This window comes from Elephas maximus, chromosome 26 (genome assembly GCF_024166365.1).
Source record: "Elephas maximus indicus isolate mEleMax1 chromosome 26, mEleMax1 primary haplotype, whole genome shotgun sequence".
NCBI lineage: Eukaryota > Metazoa > Chordata > Mammalia > Proboscidea > Elephantidae > Elephas > Elephas maximus.
In genome coordinates, this window is record NC_064844.1 from 38,625,740 (window position 1) to 38,646,520 (window position 20,781).

At 36.3% G+C, this 20,781-nt stretch overlaps 2 protein-coding genes across 6 annotated transcripts in view; one reads left to right on the top strand and one right to left on the bottom strand.

The window, feature by feature from the left end:
* The window catches only part of PIK3CB (phosphatidylinositol-4,5-bisphosphate 3-kinase catalytic subunit beta), a 209,748-nt gene that overhangs the window by 172,657 nt on the left and 16,310 nt on the right, over nt 1-20,781 (top strand). For all 5 annotated transcript variants that reach the window (XM_049870195.1, XM_049870194.1, XM_049870196.1 and 2 more), the window contains 6 exons: nt 2,845-2,966; nt 5,983-6,126; nt 7,345-7,444; nt 13,601-13,779; nt 14,576-14,685; nt 15,389-15,467. In XM_049870195.1, the coding sequence (XP_049726152.1) occupies nt 2,845-2,966; nt 5,983-6,126; nt 7,345-7,444; nt 13,601-13,779; nt 14,576-14,685; nt 15,389-15,467 (734 nt within the window). The remainder of the gene's footprint in view (nt 1-2,844; nt 2,967-5,982; nt 6,127-7,344; nt 7,445-13,600; nt 13,780-14,575; nt 14,686-15,388; nt 15,468-20,781) is intronic.
* FAIM (Fas apoptotic inhibitory molecule) overlaps nt 1-20,781 on the bottom strand; it is a 134,106-nt gene that overhangs the window by 19,443 nt on the left and 93,882 nt on the right. The window lies entirely within an intron of this gene.

Consider the following 20,781-nt stretch of genomic DNA (forward strand, 5'->3'; position numbering starts at 1 on the left):
AAGAAATGGGATCCTGAAACTTGGGATGGGGACATATGGGCAGATAATCAGGACACTGGGGACACTGAGCTTCTAAATTCTGTTGAATCACTTCTGCCAAAAGAAACCAGCCCTCTCACTCTCATCTGGAGAGATTATTCCATCTTTATCTGCTAAGGCACCCTCCCCAGTGAAACCATTAGCCCTTCCATCCCCATCTGATAACGTTAACTCAGCTGTGTCTGAAGAGCCTTTGTCCAAATCATTGCCTGAGGCATCACCTGAGGCAGATGCCTTACAAGACAATGTTGAATGTTCTCAAAACACATCCTCAACACCCAATTTGACTTATAGACTTAAGTCCCAATGAGCCCCAAAAGGAGAAGTACAAAGTGTGACCCAGGAGGAGGTATACTTCAGTGCAAAAGAATTGCTTGACTTTTCTGATATGTGCAAACAGGAACCTGGGGAATATGTGTTTGAATGGCTGTTAAGGGTGTGGGATAATGGTGCAAGGAGCCTAAAGATGCATCAGTCTGGGTTTATTGATATGAGCCCACTAAGCACAGATTCTTCATTCAGTGTTTCATGTCAAGAGGTTAGGAAAGGCTCTAATAGTTTATTTGGTTGGGGATGCTGAAGTACGGATTACGCGGTGGCCTACACTAAATCAAGTACCAGACCTGCCTTGGTATACTGTAGAAGAAGGTATCCAAAGATTTAGGGAAATTGGGATGTTAGAGTGGATTTATCAGGTTAGACCCACAGACCCACACTTGGAGTGCCCAGAGGACACACATTTTACCACAACAGTGAGGAACAAATTCGTGAAGGAGCCCCAGCATCCTTGAAGACCGCTGTGATTGCTATTTTATGTAAGTCAGATTTGACACTGGGAAGTGTCATAACTGAATTAAGACACCTAACTACAGTGTTGCTGATTAGACCCTGTGATGGTACGGGCCAAGTGACAGCACTCAATTGACAAAGTCAAGGTGGATGTGGTTACTGTAACAGACTCAGTCAAAGCAGTAATCAGAATAGTCAGACTTATATGGACTTATGGCATTGGCTACTTAGTCATGGTGTCCCTAGGAATGAAATAGATAGGAAATCTACAAAATATTTACTTCATCTGTACAAGCGGAAGAATTCTTGGTCAAGTGAACAACAGTCTAACTTGAATTTCCAGAATAGAGTCACGGCCCCTCAGTCAATCCCAGACTTCGGTGAGTTTAAAGACTCACAACCTCTTGACGGCATCGGTTTGGTTTGGTTTTATATTACATTACAGTAAAAACAAGTGTTAGACTTTGATAACATAAAGAGAATAGAGTGTGTAAATACATTTGTAGAAATGACTTAGAGCCAGTGTATATTAAAATGTTTCTAGCAGTTTATCATCAGTATATTAGAAAATCCAGAATAACTTTGATTTTACATTAGCTGAGCTTGCAGATTTCTTCCATTCAAAGTCCCACTTTACAACATTCTCATATATTTATCCAGCACCTTTTGGAGGAAAATCTCGCATGATGCCTTCATATTGTTTTCAGTGAAATAACAGTATACTGCAATTGGAACATTAATTTTCTTCCTGCTAGGTGCTGATGTTTGTTAACATTTTGAATTGTGAAATAAATATCAAATTTAAACATATAAGTACAGTGTGTCCTTGTACATTTGAGACTTAATGCAAGAATGGAATCATGAAAAATACATATACGCTATTTTCTGTTTCTTGAATTTAAATATCACACTTAAAAGTGTGAATAATGTGTGTTTAAAATGTTTACACTCACCCAACAAATTTCCATTTACATGAAACTCTATTCAGAACTCGATGCAGGTTAACTAGCTCTTTCAGATTTCTGACTACAGGTATTTTCAATCTCTGAGCATTTCTCACATCTTTGGTAGGTGCAGTTTGTGTTACTGTGGAAGAAGTCAAGCACAGAGCAGAAATAGTGAACTCTGGCTGGTCTTTGAATCATCTCACGTAACAGCAGTCACCTGTGGCCGCAGCTCTGCAACGTTGCTTGCCGGCGGTCACCTGTGGCCGCAGCTCTGCAACGTTGCTTGCTGAAACAATGAACTGTGTGCCCTTACCAGGCATGTGCCAGAGAAGCATTTGGTATACATGAGCCCCAGATGCAAATCAGACATAAATGGTCCAGTGATCTTGCTTATAACTTAAAAATTATTGTTGAACTGGAAATAGCAGAACAACAAAATAACAGGTTTTGATTTCAGTTCAGTTTCAAAAAAACTTTTCTTTGATCCAAGTTTTTGTTTTACTCACTCAGGCAAAATTTTTATTTTATTTTATTTGGTTTCAGTTTTCAGTTCCATTCTAGTTCAAAGCCCTAGTTTAAATGTTATGGTCAATAAAAAATTCTGTTCAGTATAGATAATCTTAAAAATATAAATTACCTTAAGGTAATTTTATGCTGTTATTAATAAATTTATATAGAAAGCGCCTGTCATTAGCTTTAGCCTTGCAACTTATACTTATTCCTTTAATTCTACTTTTAAGTGCTTCTTGATATTTCTTTGCCTGTCTTCCTTCCTTCCATCCTTTCTGTTGTTCCATCCTTCCTTCTTCTGTGTCTGCATTTTAAAAGTTATTTAATGGCTAATGATTCTATAATCCATATATTCATGTATCATTCTTTTTTCCCGGGTAAGTAATAGCTTTTTATTAGTTGCTTATCTATGGAATTTTTGAGCAACAAAGCTAATCTTTTTTATTCCATATCAACAGGCGTGGATTCTTTTGACCTGTCCCTGTGCACCTATGTGCCAGGAGAAAATAGTTTACTTCTCTCCTCCAGTATTTCTGAACCAGTTTCCATTTTCATACAGCTTCAGGCACTTCTTCAGATTTGGCCTAAATTGCCCCCCCGGGAGGCCCTGGAGCTTCTGGATTTCAATTATCCAGACCAATACGTGCGGGAATATGCTGTGGGCTGCCTTCAACAGATGAGGTATCTCCTGCAAGTGGCTTTCTTTGGGTCAAGGGATAGCTTGGGGGTAGGTGGGGAATGGATGTCTCATTGAATGTGAATGTCTCATAAGAAAGGAAAAGGTAAAGAATTTAAAATAATGTTTATATTCTAAAAAAAAAAAAAAAAAACACAAAATTACTGGGTGAAGAGGTTCCCAAGATCACCCCCAGGCTCAGTACTTCACTAGGAGAACTCATGGGACCCCACATAAAGTTATACTCACAGCTGTGATTTATTACAGCAAAAGAATACAGAGCAAAATCAGCAAAGGGAAAAGGTATATGGGGCAAAGGCCAGAGGAAAGCGGGTGCAAGCTTCTAAAGGTTCATTCGCAGTGGAGTCACACTGAATGCGCTAATTCCTCCACCAAGCTGTGACAACACCTGTGAAATGTTGTCTACCAGAGAAACTCGTTAGACACTCAGTGCCTGGGATTTTTATTGGGAGCTAGTCACTTAAGTACCCTTGGCCTAGCGATATTTCAGACTCCCAGAGGGACAGGGACTGTTTGTTTGCACAAACAGTTTAGATGCAGTGAGTCAGTCTTATCACTTAGGGTTGTGGGAACCCCTCCAAAATCTAAGTTCCAAACATCAGCCAAGGTCCAACCTCATAAGCAGACTTTCCAAAGTATAGTAGCCAGGCCTGTTACCTTAAGCCTTTCCCCACACAATCTCTACACCACCAAGAATTAAGAAATGTTAATATGTTACCATGTTTTCTAAAAGTTTTTTTTTTTTTAAGTAAAATAAAACATTACAGGTAAAGTTGAAGTCTTTGTAGTTTTCTTACCCAGTCCAGATTACTTTCCTCCTTTCTCATAGGAACCATTGTTACACATTTAGTGTATATCCTATAGCATTTTTTTTTTTTTTTAAACTTTTACCACATATATATTGCTGGCAATTTTAAAATTGCCCAGATATTTCTTACCATATGTTTTGTCTTATACCTTTCTTATTTTCATTCAGCATTAGATTTTTTAGGTCAGTCTCTCCCATTACATATAAATATAGTTTATTCCTTTCATTCCTGTGCAGTGTTTTGTCATATGGATATATCGTATTTGTTCCATTCCCCTAATGAGGAGCATTTAAATTTTCTCCAAATTTCTTATTATAAACTATACTTCCATGAACCTGCTTATATAAATCCCATTGGGCAGTACATGTGTGACAATCTATGAGATTTATTGAAGAAATGACATTGTTGAGGTCGTCTCAGGCAATGGACACTTTCATGCTTATCTGTTTTCTTTCTAGCTTCAAAAATGAGGCTCAGAAGCTAGGTCTTCATATACTGTAGGGTTATTTGAAAAATAAACATTTTCAGAACAGTGTAGACGCTGTTATTAAATTATGTGTGTTTTAAATGGTGTGAATTCTAATAGGAATCACACAAATTCTTTAATCGTGATTGTATCTGGGGAGTGAAATTAGAAGGATGAGGGAAGACGAAGGAAGGATTTTTTGTTTTTTACACTATTTACAGTTTTTATAGTGGGCATTGATTTTACAATAAAAGTAATTAAAGTTATTATATAGTTTTTAAAATATGAAACTCCCAGTTGCTCCTCAGTCTCCCTGCCTTTGCATGGGAGACCTAAGAGGAGAGGCCACCTGGCTCTCCTTGGGGAGAGCCAAGTGCTTTTCTTAGATACATCGACCCCAATGAAGAGATCGTTGTGATCCTCATGTTCCATGTAACTAATTCTGATTTTTTTCCCTATGTTAAATTTTCTGATTATGAGTTTTTACTTTGTAATATCTAGTGCCCTGGGTTTCTAGTCTGCTGGAGACTACTTTCTTAACCATTTGTTGCCCAAGACTAGCCAGGAAGTGGTGGATTTGGGATTCATACACAGGTCTGCTAATACCAAACCCCTTACTTTTCACCACTTGACTATCATTACCTCTGATGGAAGTGTGTTTACAAGTGGGTGGTTTGGAGATGGACACAAAATAGAGAACCACTAACCTTAATAATTCAGTCCAAGTAATTACATGCAGTCCCTGCATTACAAACATCGGCCTTAATAGAGAACACCTTTTGTCCTTAAATATTACGTAAATGTGCCCTAACTTTGAAATGACTGAACCAACCCCTAGTGGCAACAAATTGTTCATCACAGTCACCTTCTCTTGCTGCACTTGCAGCTTTTAAATCGTTGAAAAGGCTTTGAACCTTTTCTTGCACTAAAACAAAACACCCATTGCTGTTGAGTCCATTCGAACTCATAACAGCCCTGTAGGACAGAGTAGAACTGCCCCATAGGGTTTCTGAGGAGCAGCTGGTGGAGTCACACTGCCAACATTTTGGTTAGAAGCCAAACTCTTAAGCACTGTACCACCAGGACTCCTCTTGCACTAAAAAAAAACCAATTAAAGTAAGACTAAATAAGAATCATATGCACCTGTTCTGATTTATCTACGAATTCGACCTAAAGGCACAGTTAGGAATGGATCTCGTTCATAACCCAGGGACTGCCTGTACAATATTGTTTGTTACAGTAATGCATGACTTGGCCCTCACAAATGAACTCTTAAACTATTTCAAGTTAAGATTTTAGTTTTTTTTTTTTTTTACAGAATATCTTAGAATTATTAACCCTAGTGGTAAGACAAGAAAATCAATCTCTAAAATACTGGTGGAATTTTTATTTTGAAAAAGTGATTGCATAACTTTCATAACTTTTTCAGCATGATGAGAAATTGGTATTAGAGAACCTAATTATAAATATGTACAATAATTCTATCAACCTAATTAATTTAATAAAATATACCACATATCTACTCTTGGTGCCCATCCCCATTTGAAGTCTTCAACTTTTTGTTGTGGTAGTACGGTAACATTGGTACAGTGAATGTAAACATGTAACAGCGTAGCCCAAAAGAGCCGTTGTGTTTCACTAAGTTAGTATTTGATAGTTTACTAGGAAAGGACCTTTTTCTGCCACAAGTCGGTGAGTGACTTACTCTGTTTTCATTTCTTTCAGCGATGAAGAACTCTCTCAATATCTTTTACAACTGGTGCAAGTGTTAAAATATGAGCCTTTTCTTGATTGTGCCCTCTCTCGATTCCTATTAGAAAGAGCACTTGCTAATCGGAGGATAGGGCAGTTTCTATTTTGGCATCTGAGGTAAGTAATTTATTTTTCAATTTGAGCCTACTGTGTACTTTAGTAAATATGAATTAGGATAACACAGGACATTTAATACAATAGTCAGCTGTTTTTGTTGATTTTGAACCTTCTTTAACATTTAAATTGTTTTAGTGTCTTCTATTTCTTGATACCCAACTCTTGATTTTCATGATTTGGCAAAGTAGTTCAGGTAAATGTCCCTCCATGCCTGCTTGACTTTTAACTGAAAATAATAATGGATATATTGCTGTTTTCCAGTAAGGTGTGCATGTTGCTTTAATATATTTGGACTCTATGTAGATATAGTTGTTTCTTCCAAAAGGTTATAGGTAGTATCATCATCATTGCTACTGGTGGGTAAAGACAGCAGTAATGGGTAAAGACAGCAATTTTATTTTCAGCTTCTTAATTAAGAGACCATTTTCAGATGTGCATATACCTTATTTCACCAAATTTGCATAGGTATAAAGCCAGGAAAAAAAATTTAAGCTGTTCTTATGTTTCCGAGGAAAATCATACCCTACCCATTTCTGAGTGTGTACTCGGACATTTTTGTTTCTCAACTGTCCTTCGAGTATTGAAACTAATACTGGTCAGGAAAAAAAATTCTTCTTTTTGCTAAGCTTAACAAAAATAAGATCTAAAATATCTGTTGCTAATTTTAGGAGTTCTGTTTCTGAATATTGGTTCCCTTATTATTCGTAGAGTTTTTCTTATTTTTAACTTGTGTTCTTTTCCCATCAAGTTTAGTCTCCTTACTTGTAAACCCCTCAGGGAGTAACAAATAAGATTGTATTTTCTTTTTTCAAATGTGTATACCATTCTTTAAGTGAGAAAAAAAGTGACAAATTGAGTCATTAGTCAATTGTGTGATTTCAGTGATATTCATAGACCTCTGTATTTCAGCTTTGTCTTTAAGTTGGTAGAATTACCTTTGCTCTCCAAAAGGCAAATCAAGCGAGAAGAGAAAATTTCGGACTTCTTGAAATAAAGACAACTAATTATAAAATCTTTGATAATTTTTCAAACCCTTAAGTATTTTTAGATTTAAAGAATTAAAAGATTGACCATCTTGTTAATAATTATGCACAGCATATATATGACAAACATATGGCACCATATATTTCTTTCATAGTAGAATAAAGTCAGTTTTCTTATGTGGTGATCTGAAGTGTTTGATAAACAAACAATTTTAATATTATTAACTTACTACAGGTCAGAAGTACACATCCCTGCTGTCTCAGTACAATTTGGTGTCATCCTTGAAGCATACTGTCGGGGAAGCGTAGGCCACATGAAAGTGCTTTCCAAGCAGGTATCAGCTTGTTTTAATATAATGTTCAATTTGGCACATGGTGTTCAGTAAATTGTACCAAATGCTATTTCTCCCATCACGTTATTTCTTTAAATTTATTTTTGTTGTTGAGAATACACACAGCAGAACAGGTAAGATTCAACAGTTTCTACTTCATCACATTATTTAATGGTTTCAGTAACTGAACCTGATCAACACATGCTTTTATTAGAATATAAGTGAAGAAATAAAGCTTCAACAAATTAGCAGAAGAACATTAACTGGATGCTACCTGAAAAATAATAGTCAAGATTCCTTCTATTTTATACATTAATACAATAAAATTTTAATAGAATATACCTGTTTCCAGAACCAAACCTGTTGCTGTTGAGTCGATTCCGATTCATACCAACCCTATAGGACAGAGTAGAACTGCCCCGTAGGGTTTCCAAGGCTGTAACCTTTACAGTAGCAGACTGCCACATCTTCCTCACACGGAACAGCTGATAGATTCGAACCGCCGACCTTTTGGTTAGCAGCTGAGCACTCTAACCACTGCAGAACCAGGCCTCCTTATATATACCTGCTTAGACATGTTTAATTGATGGGTTTGGTGGTGATGGAACGATGGCCACAAAATCTTTAGATTCTGTTTCCTCATTTCCAGTTAATATATAAATATATATGATTCATGTTTTGCCACTTCTTTAGACTAAGATTTTGAGAACTAAGTTCATAGGTGTTATAGTTCCTAGAATTGAGAATACTGAAGCTGCTTTTTCAAACTATATGTACATGCCTGAAATTGTGATACAATCCCCCAGTTCCTCATCATTTCCTATATAGTCCCCGTGTACTAATCATCGCAAATTATGAGACGTTACTGATGATAAATAGGTAAGTTATTAGATGCTCACCATGTGCCAGGGATCATACTAAGCATCTTAAGTACGTTATCTTGTTTTACCTTTCTGTAATGTGCCAAAGTAATCAGTATTATCTACATTTGACAGAGGGAGAAACTGAGGCTCAGAGAGGTTAAGTAACTTGCCTAAAGACCCACAACTAATAAGTGATAGCATTTAATTTCAAGCCTGTGTCTGTCTAACTCTGTAGCTAAAGCTGTTTTTATTATACTAGGAATTTTCAAACCGTTTTAACAGCATAACTCTCTTTTTTAATCGAAAGTTATGCATAACTCCAATATATAAAATAGGCAACAGTGTCATTTTAACACTATAAATATATTTTTAAAGGTAAAATAAAACATAAGCCAAATAAGAGGGCTCCTGGGGCTCATTTACTGAACATAGCATTTTAGAATTTGGAGTTTTGCTGACAATTGCAGTCTCAGTGTCCAGTTTATTTCTGTATTTTGTTTTGGTTTCATAATGTTGAGAAAATCCTCGTTTAGACAGGTTTCTGTAAACAGTAATTTTTTTTTTTTTTTAATAGCTTACTTGCAAGTGTAAAGCATAGCCATGGCCCAGGCTTGGTTTGCTGGTGGGTCCTTGGTCACCTTGAAGGGTGGGATGAGAATATTTTTGCCACCAAAAGAAGTCAACCCAGCATTCCAACTTCTCTGTGTTTGAGTTCTTCTCTTGCATATGCCAACAACCTGCTCTTGTTCTTTAGCAAAAATTTTTCCTGATCAAGTATTACCTAACCTAACACCAGTTGGTTTTCTTCGTGGTTTAATACATATATGCCAGGGTTTGTGTTAGGCATTGGTGATGTGAAGTCAAATTAGCTATTGTCTCTGCAATCAAGGAGTTTATAATTCACAGAGCAGGTGTACAAATCAATGATAAAGTATTATGATAGAAGTATCATTATGGAAGCGCAAAGGAGAGGCACCTAGTCTAGCCCTGGGTATTAAGACTTCTCATTAAGGAAGTGACACTTGTGGTGGTTTTTTTTTTTAAAAGGTTCAGTTGGTATTAGCTAGATGGAGGGAGACTGCATTTCTAATAGAGAAGAAATCACAGGTGTTGTTCAGCACTGATGAAAGTATTGGGGGAAATTATCAACTTCTTTGAGTCTAGGCCTATGGGTGACTCTTGAAGAAATGAGCCCACAGGTTTATTGGCTAGTTTACTGTGATGGGGTAAACATCAGAGCACAAGTGTATGTGACTGGTAGGTATTAACAGGTTAGTTTCATCTAGCTGATATAACGTAAACCAGTATGTTCAATCTACTTAGACTCAAATTTTCCATAGTATTAAAAGGTCTCTCCTAGGCTTTGCTTTTTGGTGCGTTATTTTTGCCTTGTGGCAAAGGCTCCCCTATCTTGCAAGCTCTTCTAACTTGTCCATATCATTTGAAGGCCTTTTGTTTTCCCACCCCTAACTTCCATTCACTCCTGTACCTCTCTGGTATTCCATCCAGTTTTTATATCAGATTCCTATAATAGTTCTCAGTTCTACTACACTTTTCCAACTCATTTCCATTATCAGAAGAACCCCATAGGCTTCCATAAGATCTTTTTAATACTTGGGATTTTTCATTGATGTTAAAACAATTCACTCTGATCCTACTGTGGAAAGCCCAGTAATGATGGTAATAAGAGCTACATATATTCAGTACTTAATAATGAGTCATTTATTCATCACAACAATATAATAAGATAAATACTGTTATTCCCCTTAATTTTATAGACACTAAAATATATCTCCCCCATGAGCCTGTCGGTTTGTTGTTCTATGGGGGCTTGCATGTTGTTGTGATGCTGGAAGCTATGCCACTGGTATTCAAATACGAGCAGGGTCACCCATGGCAGACAGGTTTCAGCTGAGCTTCAGACTAAGACAGACTAGGAAAATTCTGAAAAGAATTAGCCAGTGGAAACCTTATAAATAACAGTAGAACATTGTCTGATATCGTGCCCAAAGATGAGCCCCTCAGGTTGGAAGGCACTCAAAAGATGACTGGGGAAGACCTGCCTCCTCAAAGTAGAGTCAACCTTAATGACATGGATAGAGTCAAGCTTTTGGGACCTTCATTTGCTGATGTGGCACAATTCTAAACAAGAAGAAAACGGCTGTAAACACCCATTAATAATCAGAATGTGGAATGTACAAAGTATGAGTCTAGGAAAATTGAAAATCGTCAAAAATGAAAGGAAACCGACAACAGCACCTAGCAACAACAACAAAATATATCTCACATCTGTCCATGTCTTGGTGTTTATGGCCACCATACTAGTCCAAACATTATCCTCCCTCACCTGGACTTCCTCATTAACCTCCTGATTATGCTCCTTATTACCATTGTTGCTCCTCCCTCCACATTCTGTACACAGCAGGTAATTTTTTTTTTTAAATAATTTTATTTTTGTTGTCATTGAAAATATACATAACAAAACATAGACTGATTTAACATTTTCTACATATACACAATTCATGACATTGATTACATTCTTCAAGTTGTGCAACCATTCACACCCTCCTTTCACAGAGAGTTGTTCCTCCCCATTAACATAAACTCACTGCCCCTAAGTTTCCTATCTAATCTTTCAAGTTGCTTTTGTCAGTTTGATGCCATATAGATAGATCTCTAAAAAGCACAATGATCAAGGCATTCATTACTAGTTAAGCTAAACTATTGTTTGGTTTTAAGAAGAATTCAGAGGATATTTTTGGTTTAAGATTTAAAGATTATCTCAGGGCAGTAGTTTCAGGGGTTCATCCAGCCTTCATGGCTCCAGAAAGTCTGGATTCCATGAGGATTTGAAATTGTGTTCAGCATTTCCCCCTGTTTGGTCAGGATTCTACTATAGAATCTTTGATCAAAATGTTCAGTGATGGTAGCTGGGCACCATCCATTTCTTCTGGTTTCATGGCAGAGGAGGCAGCTTTTCATGGAGGCAATTAGCCACACATCCATTTCTTCCTCCTATCCCTAACTCTCCTTCTTCTGTTGCTCCAGGTGGATACAGACCAATTGTTGTGCCTTGGATGGCCGCTTGCAAGCTTTTAGGACCCCAGGCACTATGCAACAAACTAGGAGGGTTTAGAACAGAAGCACTAAACACTTCATTTGGCCAATTAACTGGGATGTCCCATGAAACATGACCCTTAACCTCCAAACCAAGGAATCAAATCCCATGAGGTGTTTGGCTGTACATAAGCAGCCTCAGCAGCTACTCTGTGTGTGTGTGTTGTACATACATCTGTCCCACAACTTTTGCCAGTTCAGCTTTTTACAGGTGTACAACTTAACTGACAGCAATTACAATAATCAGCTGTGCAACCTTACCTTTAATTGATGTGATTTTAATCTTTTAAAGATGTATGTTGTATTATACCATTTCCCTCTTTAAATCTCTCTAATAATTTTTATTGCGTTGAGAATAAAACCCAAACTCTGTACCAAGGCCTATAACACCCGCTTGATCAAGTCCCTACTTGTCCAACTTCATCATGTGACCATTTTCTGCTGCACTCACGTGATCCAGTTACACTGGATATTTTTTTGGTTCTCTGGGAGCCTCATCTTGACTTTTATTACAATAAAGGGGTAATGTATGTATAAGCAAAATGTCCTTACTCTTTTTTTTTTGACTGATGCATAGAAGACGACGACTGTATCTTTACATGGCAGTTTTTGTTAGCACTGTAAACCTATAAAAAGGCAAAGTGTTGAAACAAAGTATTTGACTTATGGCTATGGGGGTGTTCAGGACACTGTCCAGGAAATGGATAGCAACAAAATTAGAGATGGGGCATGAAAATTCCCAAGTGTACAAACATGGAAGAAATTCAAATTTGAAATACTTCAAAATGTTCCTGTTTGCCTAGCCCAGTTTTCTTTTTGTTCCCTTGTCACCAGTGTTTGTACAGTTCCTGAAATTGTTGAGAAGCGGAGTGTCTGTGGTTTTTACAGATGGCTAACTTGGCAAGCCTCAGCCACCTCAATTTTATCATCAAGCTGCTTAGAACCTTCCCAGTTTCCGGTTGAGTGAGGCCTCAGCCTATCTGTAGAACCTGCATGCTTGAATTTACCTCCCTACAGAGTCTTAGTGGTTCCCTTGCAAAGAACCAGAGTTCTAAAATGAAAACATGGTGTAAAATCCATCTCCTGCTTATGGAGATTCAAGTCATGGTGTGTGGTTTCATTATGTTTGTTATATAATATAATATAAAAAAAAAATCCATTGCGGTCAAGTCAATTCCAATTCATAGCAACCCTATAGGACAGAGTAGAACTGCCCATAGGGCTCCCAAGGCTGTAATCTTTATGAAAGCAGACTAACACATCTTTCTCCCGCGGAGCAGCTAGTGGGCTCAAGCTGCTGACCTGTCAGTTAGTAGCTGAGTGCTTAACCACTGCGCCAATAGGGCTCCTCTGTTTAGTTCTGTTTTTATCATGTGTTTGTTCTAGTTTTAATAAAATAATGGTAAAATGTACCCCTGCTCCTACAGATTTATGGTTGGCCGATGCTGTTTCTCATGGAATTTTACACAATATGACATGAAAGTTATCAAATAATAAAACATAATGGCTTTGATTCAGTTGGCCATTGTTGATCCCCTTTTACCTTTTACATAAGTTTTTTTCCTCCCATAAGTGTTGATAACCACAGTTAACTCTTTATAAAAGTAAGTACTTCAGGAGTCAACAAGTAGTAATTTAGACTTGGACAACACATGCCATATCTCTATTCGTGTTTATTTTATTATACAGTAATCCATTATAACTGCTATTATTGGAAGGAGATGGCACACAAGTATGATGACAAGAAGTAGCTGTTGAGGTTGAATGTCAGAATCCCGAGGCTTACTTCTACATAGGTTTCCTATGGAATGGTTCAGATTACTGAGTTTTCAAATTGTTATTCAGTGAGCTGCAGAGTTCTGAGGAGTTTGCTTCATACTTCTTAAATATCCACAATCTATGTCCCTTTCCTTTTCTGTAATATATAAGATTTCATTCAAGAAAAGGCTTAAAGAAAGTTTGAAAATGGTACTTTAAGCAACAAGTGATAAAAATAAGTTATTTTATTCTATATGTAAAATTGTTGCCATCTGTCAAAGAACTGTTTTACTTTAGCTGGGTGTTGTGTGTGTGTGTGTATTGGGGGAGGGTGGTTATTGATTAATACAATCACATGATACTACATTACATTATTTTTAACCACAAATGAATGTTGGGGTGGGGGAAATGTGTTTTTCAGGTTGAAGCACTAAATAAGTTAAAAACTTTAAATAGTTTAATCAAACTGAATGCAGTGAAGCTAAACAGAGCCAAAGGGAAGGAGGCCATGCACACCTGTTTAAAACAGAATGCTTACCGGGAAGCCCTCTCTGACCTACAGTCGCCTCTGAACCCATGTGTCATCCTCTCAGAACTCTAGTAAGTGTCTGTGCTCTGCTCAGTGAATCTCCCATGAAAATAGCAAAGCAGAAAGGACTTTCAAGTCACTGCCTCTGGGAGCAGTAGGCCCAGCTGTTGACCCCATTAAGTAGAATATAATTAATGAAGGAAAATCTGAAAGTCCTCAAAGGCTATGCTTGTGTTCAGTAGAATGTATCCCGACCAGCTAAATTTACCTCTGGAGTTAATGGAAATTATTGCAAGTATATGTAAATATGTATATTTAGAATTTTCTATATTATTGGTTTCTAATAGTTGAGAATCAGATACAAGCAAAATGTTGGAAACCATATTAAATGATTTAGTAGTTGACTTTTCTTTTTTAAAATAAGATCTGGAATGAACTTATTTCTTACTTTCTCATTCCCTACAGAAGTAATAATGGAAAAGTAATGTGTATTCTGTATTATATCAATATTTAAAATTGATCCCTTCCTCTTTAAGAAATCAAGAATGATCTCATAATATTAATCCAAACATACGTTCAGATTTTTTTTATTCACCAAATGTAATAATACAGAGTTTATAAAGCCTAGGAGAGGAGGGATTTTTAGTGAAGATAGTGAGGACAGACCTGGGGTTTTTAGTCCAGCCGCTCTGGCCTCAGTGCTTGCCAGCCAAGGCTACCAGGACCAAATGCTCTAGCTTTGGCTGCTTGCAGACCGTAAAAGAACAGGTAGGGGCTTTTCCCAAGCCTAGTATCTCAGGGCAAAGTTAACGGTTTTGCCATATATTTAAACTGAAATCAGCTAAATTTCACCTTGTTTGATTTCAGTGTTGAAAAGTGCAAATACATGGATTCCAAGATGAAGCCTTTGTGGCTGGTGTACAACAACAAAGTGTTTGGTGAGGATTCAGTCGGAGTGATTTTTAAAAATGGTGATGGTAAGTACTAAGGCTTTTACAGAGCCAAATTCCCTAGTGTAGTTATTAAAAGGAATTAAGTGAGGTATCAGCAGTAAATGTGCTTAAATAATGTGTACTTACAACTTCTTTAAAAAAAATTTATACTGTTTTGCTAGCCATTTAATCACTTGACCATACAAATGCCATTATGTGGGTACCACTGCTTTCACACCTCTGTTACCTGGAAATTACCCTTGGATTTGATGATAAATAAAATCAACTATTACATATATTTTGTGGAGCTGTGAGGCAGTGACTTCATGCAGTTTTTAAGAACTTCTTGTGTATCCTTAGAAGCAAACAGGGAAGAAATAATTAGTGATATGAATTGTATGGAAGCTGTAATAGAAATGATACTAGCATCTACTGTAGTAGCTAGAGGGTTGCAATGAGTCAGAATCAGTTCCAAGGCAGTGGGTTTTTTTGGTTTACAGTAGTTTATACATGGTAAGAATTTTTTTTTTTCTACTTAATTTCAGAAATACTGTTATAGGGACATGCTAACCAGCCAGCCTAATATTTGATATGATGATTATAGTAAATATTAAAATATTGAAAAAAATTTAAAAAGTGTTTGTCAGTGGTTTTAGTTAATTCTGACTGAATCAAGCAAAACTTGAGTTAATGAGTTATTAGGCATAAAATGGAAAACACTTATATTGAACCAATTTTTTTCTTTTAGATTTACGACAGGATATGTTGACACTTCAAATGCTGCGCCTGATGGATCTACTCTGGAAAGAAGCTGGTCTAGATCTTCGGTGAGATTTCTAGTGAATTTATTTTTAATTCTAATGTATTCCTCCCATAGCAAAATTTCTAAAACATTATGCTGATTCCATTCCTCCTGCTGTTATTATTAATTGTTGTTCACAGTAATATTTATATAGTTCTTTACAGTGTACAGTGTACTTTCAAGTACATTATCTTACTTAAATCTCATCAGGTCTAAAGATCTCTTTAAAGTGTTAAAAAGCAAAGATGTCACTTTAAGGACTAAGGTGCACCTAACCCAAGCCATGGCATGCAAAAGCTGGACAATGAATAAGGAAAACCAAAGAAGAATCGATGCCTTTGAATTATGGTATTGGCAAAGAATATTGAATATTGCCAGAAGAACAAACAGACCTGTCTTGGAAGAAGTACAGCCAGAATGCTCCTTAGAAGCAAGGATTGAGAGACTACATCTCACATACTTTGGACGTATTATCAGGAGGGACCAGTCCCTGGAGAAGGACATCATGTTTGGCAAAATAGAGGGTCATCAAAAAAGAGGAAGACCCTCAATGAGATGGATTGACACAGTTGCTGCAACAAAGGGCTCAACCATAACAGTGACTATGAGGATGGTGCAGGACCAGGCAGTGTTTCATGCTGTTGTACGTACAGTAGCTATGAGTTGGAACCAATTCAATGACACCTAACAACAACAACAGGTTTAAAGCTGTACATGTGACTCAGATTCCAGAAAGCAGCAGTAGGTCTGAATTTACAGTAAGGCCTGGACAGACAGTAAGAGTCACATTCCAATCTATAGTTTTGAAGATGCTCTTGGGGGAGGGTACATTGGTTGTCATGGCAGTAACAAGGCCAGAGAAGGGCCTGTGCCTCTTCTCACTTAGCTTAGGTTATATAATTTTTCATGCATACAGTTGTTCATAGTATTCCCTTATAGCCCTTTTATTTCTAAATTTTGTCAACTTCTAAGAGCAATCTTTTGGATTAATTCTCTCTATTGTTTTTTCTACTCTCTGTTTCCACTCTAATATTTGTTCTTCCTTGCTTGCTTTTCATTTAGTTTAGTCTTTTTCTAATTTCTTAAGGTGAAAGTTTAAGTTACTGATTTGAAATCTTCTTTAATATAGATGCTTAGCTATAAAGCATCTGTATTACTACATCCCATAACTTTTGTGTGTTTTGTTTTCATTTTCATTCTTCTCAAAGTATTTTCTAATTTCTCTCGTGATTTGTTTTCTTTGACTTACTGGTTATTTCAGAGTGTGTTGTTTCACTTCCACATATTTTTGAGTTTCTCAAAGTTTTTTTCTGTTCCCCATTTCTAATACCATTCCATTGTGGTCAAAGAACACACTTTATCTCATTTCTGTTTTCTCATATTTATTGAGTCTTGTTTTATGGTCTAAGATACAGACTATCCTAGAGAGCTCCTTGTGCGCTTGAGAAGGATGTGTGTTCTACTATTGTTCGGTGGGGTGTTCTATAGATTTCTGTTGGGTATAGTTGGTTTTTAGTGTTGTTAAAGTCTTCTTTTCCCTTGTTGGTCAACTATTTGTTCTGCCTTACACTGAACAATGGGTATTGAAGTCTTCAGCTGTTATTGTTAAATTATCTATTTCTCCCTTCATTTCTGTCAGTTCTTGTTTTATGTATTTTATGCTCTGTTATTTGGTGTGTGTGTATGTGTATATATATTTACAATTATTATGTCTTCTTGATTGGTTAAATCTTTTATTCTTATAAAAATGTCCTCTGTCTCTAAGTACCAATTTTTTCTTAAAGTCTGTTTTTTCTAATATTAATATAGCCACTCCATTTCTCTTTGGTAACTGTTTGCTTGGTATATCTTTTTCCATTCTTTTTATTTCAACCTAATTGTGTCTTTGAACCTAAGGCATGTATCTTACAGCCAGCATATAGTTGGATCATGTTTTTAGTACATTTCTGCCTTTCAGTTAGAAAGTTTAATCCTTTTACATTTAATATAATTACTGGTAATACAGGATTTACATCTGCCATTTTGCTATTTGATTTCTATGTACCCTGTATCTTTTTTTTTTTTTTTTCCTTTTTTTGTTTCTCTGTTCTTCATTATTGTATCTTTTCCTTATTTGTTACCCTGGGAATTAAAATTAACATCTTAAATTATAGCATCTACTGAAATACAGCATCTAGTTCAGATTAATAATACTTAATTTTTCCCCTTTTTGTTATTATCATGCAAATTAATTTTTTACATTGTATGCCTGTAAGCAAAGATATATAATTACTACTTCATGTGGGTATCTTTTAAATTAGATAGGAGAAAAAAAGTTATAAACAAAAAATACATTCATATTATCTCTTAATATTTACTTATGTAATTACCTTTACTGGTGCTCTTTATTACTTCATGTGGATTTAAGTTACTGTTTAATGTTCTTTCATTTTAGCCTGAAGGACTTTCTCTAGTATTTGTTGTAGAGCAGTTGTGCTAGCAACGAATTCTTACAGTTTTTGCTTATTTGGGAATGTTTTAATTTCTCCTTCACTTTTAAAGGATTGTTTTGCTGGATAATGAATTATTTTTTGACAGTTTTTTTTCTTTTCAGCACTTTGGATATTTCATCCTACTAGCTTCTGGCCTCCATTGGCTGCCAGGCTACTTGTGTTCACTCTGATTATGCTCTGTTGCTTTTCACTGCTATCACAGAGCTGGAAATAGGAGGATAAGACTAAGTCATGATAAAATGCTACAGAACTCACTGTCCTTTCCAAGATTCAGCCATGTTTCTTTGATAAACGTTCCTCAGATTGCTTTAGCATTTGTTTTATTTCCCAGATTCTGAAATATTGATTCTGCCAGTTTTTGCCAGTATTCTTGCTGCTTTCATGGAGGAATGGATTTTCAGAGGTCATGGGTATAGAGTTTTAAGATCTAAATTCACAGTTGCTTTCCCTGCAAACCTTGAAGACATTGTTTCATTGTCTTCCAGCCTCTCTTGTTATTTTTAAGAAGACTACTGTCAGTCTAATTATTGTACTTTAAAAGTATAGGTAATCTGTCTTTTTTCTCCTGATTGCAGAAAAAAAAATATTGCCTTTGCTATTCTGCAGTTTTGCTACAGTTTGACATTGTATGGATTTTTTAATTTATGCTTTTTTTCTCCATTTTCATTGTTCCTTTTCAATCAAAAAAGTCACATTTTTTAGTTCTACAAAATTTGTCCATTTCTTCAATATTGCAATTTTCTCACTCGTATACTCTTCTTCTGCAACTCCAGTAGATACATGTCGGGCCTTCTTGTTCTGTCCTCTTTGTCTCTTAACCTGTCTTCCATATTTCCTACCTTTTTATGTTTGTGCATTATTCTGGGTAGTTTCTTTTGTTCTGTCTTTATTCACTAATTGTCTCTTCAGTGGTGTCTAGTCTTCTGTGTATAAAATGTATTGTGTTTTCTTTTTTTGCTGCAGTGACTATTTTTACCTGAGTGTTTTACTTTGTTTTGATAGGCTTTTTCTTTTTTAATATTGTACTTTTCTTTCCCATGGTTTCTATTACATTTTGTCTCTTTCATTACCTAAGAAAGTCTCTCATATTGCTCTACTTTCATTCTCGAGGTAACTTTTTACCCCCATTTATCTGCTTAATTATTCACTTCCCTGTGTAGTTAGTATTTGGTTTTGAATTCATTATTGATGGAGATTGTGTTTTCTATGAGAATATTATGCTCCCTGGGATATGGAAGGTCCCTTAAAAAATGAATGCATCTTGTTTGTGCTGCTGTCCAGTGTCTGTACACACATTCAGCCAGTTTTTATATTAACACTTTGCCTCCAGGCTCTCACACACCTCATGGGGAGTTTCTATTTAGATCTCATAAGAAAATGTGGCAAGGATTGAGTTTTTGCAATTTCATTAAACGTTTTTTCCTTGCCTACTCAATGCCCAAGATAGGTGGCAAATTTTCATGTCACATCTGGTCAAGGAGCAGAAATTTTATTGTTCCCTTTTTATATGCTTCACAGCCCTTTTGGAGACCCAGCTTTGTGTAGGCTGTCAGGTTCAGATCCTGCCTTTCATGGGCCCAAGATCATGTCTCTTTTCTGGTGGATATTAAAACATCAGCCAAGTCTAGTGACTTCCTGAGCCACTGCTATGAGGAATCTCTATATTTCTGGGGCCCAGAGGTCTCCCTTTTTAGGTTTTAAAATGATAACTATTTATAAAAACTTTTCTGACTTATTTAATTATTTAAAAATTTGCTTGAAACAGCTGCTACTTATTGACTGAATCAGGCATTGTATTAGGTTCTGAAATACATAATGTTGTATAATCCTTACAACAGCTCTGTACAGTTGTGTTATTCCTTCTTATCAGATGAGAAAATTGAGACTCAAAATTATAAGCAATTTGTGAAAGATTACAAAAACATTAAATAGTGGGGCCAGAGTTACATCCAGATCTGTTAGTCTTTAAAGTTAATGTTATTTCTATTATTTTATCAGCCTGTGTAAGTGAGGAAACAGTTATGGTTAGACATACCTGATAACTCTGTGTTTATTAAAATATCCTGATACCCAGCATGCCTAATTTTCTATTGATTCTCTTTCTCTTTTTGGGGGGGGGGGCGGTGGAGAATTTTCCAGTCTTAGATCCTTACAGGATAAACTTTTCTAGTGCAGTTTAGGTAGAAAAATGTTTTGCTGTGGCTATGATTCCTTTCATGGAACTTGTAGATATGATTGGAAATAGGTAGATTATATTTCGTTTAATAAGGACCCTATGAACACTATTGGTTACAGATTTTTCCCTCTAAATTAGGAGGTGCTTCTAATTATTGGTGTTAGTTGGCAGTGAGTCGATTCCAACTCATATGGCAACCCCATGTGTGCAGACTAGAACTGCTCCATAGGGTTTTCAATGCTGTGACCTTTCAGAAACGGATTGCCTGTCTTCCTAGACACCTCTGGATGGCTTCAAATCGACAACCTTTTGGCAAGTAGTTGAGTGCTTACCCATTTGTACCACCCAAGGACTCCCGTACTTCCAATAAAACTGTGTAAAAATTGAAGTAGTAACTTTGAATAAGGTAGCAAGTATTTTGGTTCACCACTCATAAGAAATTCTGTATAGATAAGAGAAATGGGTCATTGTGAGAAACACCTGTCAGGGAACCATAAACTCATTGGGGTCAAGGCTGCCTGTTTTTGTAAATAGAGTTTTTTGGTCACACAGTCATATCCATTTGTTTATTATTTATGACTGGTTTTGTGCTATAACTGCAGAGTTGAATGGTGACCTAATAGTCTGCAGTACCTAAAATATTTACTGCCTGCCCCTTTCCAGCAAAAATT